We start from the raw sequence: 6,679 nt of genomic DNA, 5'->3' as shown, positions 1-6,679 counted from the left end.
ATCAATATTTACATCGATTGTATTGATTCGCGAAAATTGCAATGTCATAAATTTCTCATATGTTTATTTTGTCATGTTTTTGGTAGGACATTGTTCACCGGGTTACTTCGAAGATCGGCTATACAAATAACGGTTTGTTGATTTAGCTTACACATTTCAATTTTACTCTTTATTAAATCTGTTACTCTGATAATCGGCTTTGTCGCAAAATAGGAAATTTCTGCGTTCTTAAAGTGAAAAAACGTGTTTCAATCGAATTTAAAACAATATCAAGCTATATGTGAAATAGTGTTCAATGTTTGTGTAAGAAACCAAACGAAGAAAGCGATAGCAATGTTCTTTATAAAAATATTATTGTGCTAATGCTATTGTGTAATTTCTATGATGCAAGGATTGTTTAAAATAAAAAAGTTGCAGATATATGTTTTAATTTTCTTTGTTTCGTCGCGTGTTCATACGCTGTTCTGACCAATTAAAATAAGAATTTTAAACATACACGAAACACACATATAGGATGTAAAATTATGTCAATAAACACGTTTTTAGGATTGCAGTTTTTATTGTGAAATATTGACGAGGTATCCAATATATTAAATGTACACATAATTCATCGTCTCGCTAATTAAATTAATTTTTAAATGTGTTTCTATAATACTTTATTTTCTGCTAAAATGAATAATTATATACATAGTTGAAGTTTGCGAATGATTCAATTGCTTATGCAGATATGTTGTCATAAGTATTAAATTGAAAAAAAACAACATTGTATTCATATTATTGTTTAATGTGAACTTTGAAAAATATGATATGTTAACACTTAATATTTTAATGCATGTATAGAAATATCGACATTGAAAAAAACACGCATAGCAACCTCGTTTTTTCCGAGATAGTTTCTGCAATCCACTTTGCTTACCAAATTCCAAACATAAATTGCTTTTAAGTTAGTTTTAAGTACCATTGAGTTAACATTTAAAGCTACATGCAAATCCAAATCATTTGTTACATTCAGTGAAATATTTCCATTACAGATCGTAATTCCACACACAATAATGGGCAATAACGTTTCCATTCAAGATATCATCCGTAACAAAGAAGGTCCAGAACCTTGGTTCATGTCAACGTATCTTCCAAAGAATGGAAACCTGAGTATGGTATACAGTGCGGAGTATGACCTTTACACGAACAACAAATCGGAACTAGCAAAAGTTGCAAAACATCCCCATGTTCCAAAGCGCGAAATCAATTATAACATTACAGACGATAAACTCATAGAATCTATGTGTAAGGAAATATTACTCGATCGGTTGGTGTCTTTAAAGGTGATAATTGAAACACTTTTAAGTCGTGGGTCACAATCACACAGTGACGTTACGCTGACAGATGCTGACAAAGTGAAGATAATGTACTTTTGGCTATCGCTACAAATTGCAAGGACTACACCGGTTTCGATATCAGCAGATCGCTATTCTTTTGCGTATCAGATAAATCAAATAAGACACTCCAGAAACACATGCGCTGTCCTGTTTGCTTTAATGTGTTTCTACGCAAAGATTCCATGTGTGATCATTAAAGGCTTCGTTAAAGGCGGTAGCTACTATCCCCAAGAGAAAATGAAGGAAAAATATACACGAGAATGGAATGCAGTACTAGTAGATGGGCATTGGAGGCTCGTTGACGTTCTTTGGGGCTCTGGGGAAACAGTGGACACCCGATATCTCTTTCCTGATCCGGAAAAGTTGAGGTTAACACATTTTACTGATCGTGTCAAGTGGCAGTTAGTTGTCGAACCAACGACACAATTAGCATTTGAAGCACAGGCGTTCATTAAACCTAGATTCTTTGAATTAAATATGAAAATGATGTCTGATAAGCACGGAGTAATTATCTGTCAGGAAGGTGAACTCGAGTTATGCTTTCAACTTGACAGTTCTCAAGCTTCGAAACAGGAATTTAAATTGCTGGCAAAATATTATAATGAAGAAAAAATGTGGGAGCTGGAAAAGCTTGATAATAACAATCTACAGATTGATTTTATTCATAAACGTTTGGTGGCAGATCACAACCTTCATGACATGGATTCAAAGACGGACTTGGATGGAGAATCTCAGATCTCCAGCGCTTCGATATTGTCAATTACTGTTCGGTTCCCAAGAGCTGGATTGTACAAAATTGAAATTTGTGGTCGATCAAATGATGTATTTACAGAGTTTGACTGGATTGCAATTTATAATGTTCAAGTTAAAATGGTCCACGATTGGCTGGTATTCTTTCCGAGGGTAGACAAGATCGGATGGGGTCCTAACTCTTATCTCGAAGAATGTGGACTCAAAGCACTATCACACATCGGTGGTGAGATCATCTGTATTGCTGGAAAGATTTTGGAGGTCAAATTCGGACTTCTTCCGAACGCAAGAACTAGGAATGTATCATTACGTTTCAAGTTACAGGATGTAGTCAACCAGTATGACGAGCATCCCGAAGAAGATAATAGTAATGCCACATATGGTGGCAACAGTTCATTTTCCCCATCTAAAGATGGTGACATCGTTATACAGATACCAATTAAACAAGTTTCCGAAATGATTCTGAACATTTATGCAACACTGAATGCAACTGATAAAGGGCACGTGATTAACTATAGAGTTCTAGCTAAATTAGACCCAAAGCAGAAAATGGAAGAATTTCGTGCTGAAATTATTGGAAGGCTCAATGAGTGTGTCAAAGGCTTAGATATAAAGCTATTGACACAGGCTCTCAGTGAAGCGCGTGCGAGTGGTCTACACCGCGACAGAAAGGTCGTCGACATATTTCGAAAGGCCTGTGCCAGACATAGGTACTTGTCTAGGTATTTGAAGTGCCTAAAAGCTATTGAACAAATCAGCAATACTGATATTGCATCTCTCAGGTCAATGAACCGACCAGATGATCGGCTAGTATGCGTTCTTCGTGCAACACTGGTACTTCTGGGCGAGGACCCGTCCAGGATCGTGACTTGGGAGGACATTCAACCACATCTGACAATTCTAGGTCCGAAAAACTTAAATAGACGGCTGAAGAATTTCGAAATAACCGACGCCGATATTCACAGCCGTATACAAAAGGTCGAGTCGCTCTTAGGGGACAAACATATAGATCTTGTCGAAATTCTTGGAGTAAGTAGAGAAGCGGCTGCATTCGCGCACTGGATAGACGATGTTTTCCAATTATACAAACTAAAGTTGTTGGATTGCTAGTGAACTGTTATAGAGTAATATATTATTTTCATTAAATAGTTATGTTTTAAAGGTCTTACAATCTTCTAGAATGAAGCTGTACGCAATAAACAAAAGCGTACTTGACACTACGTGCTACATTTGACGATATTATCACATGTAATCATATGGAAACAACATATTACATTAGTATGTTCATATTCAATATTTTAGTCATTGTATATGTAGAATAAAATTAAATCAGTATTTTGATACTGCTGACTAGATGCACGCGCATCTAATAGTGCCCGCTAGAATGTTAGTTATTTGTAACATGTGTGCAAGTTTTACAACGCAAAGATTTTTCGAGTACTGTTTCCTTTGTTTACAAAAATGTCGTCTGTTCAATTTGGTTTTAAATGTACATTGTGTATTCTTGTTTTACACCGGTGCATATTATTAATAGTAACTGATAAATATTGATGAAATTTATATTGTGTTATTTATTTTTTATTTCTATTGACATTTATCTGCACACAAATGTTCGGTATAAAATAAGAAATATACAACCTCACTTCAGGCCAAATGTCAGAATAGTGACCAGTCAGATAGCCCAAAATAGTATATGGACCTCAGCCTTCGGCTTCTGTCAGTATACTATTTGGGGCTTCCTGGCTGGTAATTATACTGCCATAGGGCCCTCAGTAAGGTTTTCTATTTCTTAATGTTTCTGTTATTTGTATAATTACTTTGACCATTAATATCGTTGATCATTTAACAATACAATAACAAATTGTTAAGCATCAAGGTTTAAATAACTATTTAGTAATTTATCTACGGGGTTGCAATAAAAAACGCAGTATATCAAACAAAATATTGCTTTCATAACATTCGACAACAATGTGTTTTTTTCAGTTTGAACTTAATAAATGCAGAAGCATTAATAGGCACATTTTTTACAACAAAAAAATTGAAGATGTCGGTATGGAAGTTACGCAGCGTATAAATGTGTCGTTATGATTAAAAAAACATTTTAATTGTGATATTGTATAATGGTAGTTTCAAATCTACCTCAGAATTCGTGTGGCGTTTACATATGAGAAAATGAAATGTTGTTATCGAAATCGCAAGTACATTTTTCAACACTTAGTAGATTGAAGTACGCTCTATGATATCGAACATCTTTGAGTTTAAGTATTTAACCGAGTGTCACTTAGCATGCATCCAATAAAGCAATAAACCACTGGCCTGATGGGCAAAGTCATTACTGTCTATCAAATATTGCACGCACTTGCAGAGACATTCGTAAATTATTATTATGATTATGTTAAATTGGAAACCCAGATCTCGATAATACTATCAATAATATCCGAAGATAACGACAAATAGTAATGTTGTTCTCATTTCTTATTTCAATAAACCCAACTGCAGCGTCCTTCTTTAAGTCGATAGTGTAGCCATTGAGAAATCTTAACTTAAAGTGTGCTAAATTTACAAATTGACAATGGAAAATATTAAGTTTATCTTTAGATACTTCTCTCTGTGGATGTATTATGCAGCGGGTAAGTTTAATAATTTTGTTTTATATAAATGGAAGGTTAAGAATATTTGAACCAATGTTATGACAAAGTTTGAATATTATCAACTTCCTGAATGCTTGCGTTTCCTGGTGACCAGAAAGTGTGTTCCTTGCTTACTCGTTGATAAAACCGATGCATATCTATAACACTTGCAAGGTTATTGATACTGTTTCTGTTTTATTGAACACATGAACCTGACCACTACGGTGTCCTGCTTAAGTTAAGACTTCATATCAATGGCTCCACCGCGATCAACTACCTCATTCCATATACCTTTATAGGCTCTTTTACTCATCGGACAATATGCCTATATATTACATTGTAGACGTTCAACGCTATTTTGTAGTAACTGTTCTCCATATCCTTCAAATCGGCCTTTCTATAGTTTCAATGAACCTATACTGAGCTATATTTTCAAAATTGTGCGATACAAACTATCATTATGATACACTATTCCACAATATGTACACATCTTTTTAATACACCTTTGCATATTTGCAATTGTCAAAGTAACTTCGATGTAAACATTGTTTGAATTTGCTTAACAGTAGTCGGAAGGCACTTTCAGCAATTAAAAAATATGCTCACGTACATTACTGCTATCATATTCGTTAAAGTTTTTTTGTATGCTTACCTCGATTATCAGGAACAAAAATGTCTACAGCTTTTTTGTAGAAATATATTTTAACCACTTTTGCACATTCATATTATATGAGTATCATTTGGCAGGTGTGTTTTGGTGTGTTATTTACTTGAATCCACATTTAATGTTATGTTTGTAGCTTTCAAGGTCCTGTCTGTAGTCGTGGCATAAACTGAATATGTGTAAGACTCATACAAATACCGAACTTCACTAGGGATATTTTTCTTTCTTTCTCTTCCTGTAAAATAGCCAATACCTCTAAATTAACCTTTCCTATGATATGTTTTAAATGTTTGTACTTCTTTAGCTCGAACCGTTACAGACCGGGTCTTAATATACGATAATCTACCATGTGACATATCTTTCGAATACTCTGTCTCAATGGTGTTCCTTCCGTTTTCGAATTTGCAGTATTATTCAGTATTGCTCTCGTTAGCACTGTAAGAAGAATTCAACTAATGCAACTGATGTTTTCATTCACAATGTCTGTGTCATCGCATCGAGATTCCATGAGCAGGACTGGACAAAAGAAAGTCATAATAGTAACTTTAAAAATGCACGTTCAATCATGGAAACATGTATCATTTGACTGAAGACGAATTGCAACAACTTATTTCTGGTTTTCTGCATAGATCGTTTACTATCCAACAAACAATCATACCATAGCACATGTAGATCATTTGTAAGAAAAATTAACATTTGTAAGTCGTGTTAACCTATAAAAATAATTTCTGTTATGTAATAGAAGATTAATTCATTTTTAAACTCTTCTCGGGCACATATTTTTTCTTTTAAAAATCGATTAAAACGGAAAGAACAGTTCACAAACCGCATTTAAATATGCCCCCCGAAAATTAGCTTTAATTGGCATTTTTCTAGATCTAGTGTATAGAAAACATAATTTATAAACAATTATGATGTATGCATAGTGCCTTGATAAAGACATTCCAAGAAGAAATAAATTGTTTAATACTATAGATAAGGCAAAGCAAATCACCTCGTACGCACGGTTGTGCAAATGGTTGCAATTAATAAAAGAGTCACGTTTTCGTTTTAAAAGCGCATTTCTCATTGGTCAGAATGCCGTCATAACTATTAGTGACATTATTACCTATAACTATTTCATAGCTTTAAACAACACAACCCACATACACGAACATTGACTTGACCGATGTTGAGACCCGTTAACTTCGAACTGTGGTCTTAATTTGAGGACACAATTGCTATAGATAGAAGCGCAACTTGTCACTAATCCATCGGTT

The 6,679-nt window shown here is 34.4% G+C and overlaps 2 protein-coding genes across 4 annotated transcripts in view; both read left to right on the top strand.

Annotated features, from left to right (window-relative positions):
* Nucleotides 1-3,686, top strand: LOC127866795 (lim and transglutaminase domain protein ltd-1-like). Of its 3 annotated transcripts, none has more exons than XM_052407613.1 (2): nt 1-132; nt 1,032-3,686. In XM_052407613.1, exon 2 carries the CDS (start codon nt 1,053-1,055, stop codon nt 3,234-3,236), a length of 2,184 nt encoding a protein of 727 aa, XP_052263573.1. In that variant the 5' UTR covers nt 1-132; nt 1,032-1,052; the 3' UTR covers nt 3,237-3,686. The 3 variants fall into 3 exon arrangements, with proteins under 3 accessions (XP_052263573.1, XP_052263575.1, XP_052263574.1); XM_052407615.1 differs by having other exon boundaries at nt 76-132; nt 1,078-3,686; XM_052407614.1 differs by lacking the exon at nt 1-132 and adding an exon at nt 185-303.
* A 930-nt stretch (nt 3,687-4,616) lies between these two features.
* The window catches only part of LOC127866802 (uncharacterized), an 8,902-nt gene continuing 6,839 nt past the window's right edge, over nt 4,617-6,679 (top strand). Inside the window, exon 1 of the mRNA XM_052407625.1 lies at nt 4,617-4,756. Within this exon, the coding sequence (XP_052263585.1) occupies nt 4,699-4,756 (58 nt within the window). The 5' untranslated portion in view covers nt 4,617-4,698. The remainder of the gene's footprint in view (nt 4,757-6,679) is intronic.

This window comes from Dreissena polymorpha, chromosome 2 (assembly GCF_020536995.1).
Source record: "Dreissena polymorpha isolate Duluth1 chromosome 2, UMN_Dpol_1.0, whole genome shotgun sequence".
Classification (NCBI taxonomy): Eukaryota; Metazoa; Mollusca; class Bivalvia; order Myida; family Dreissenidae; genus Dreissena; species Dreissena polymorpha.
This window is presented reverse-complemented; position numbering and strand designations above follow the sequence as displayed.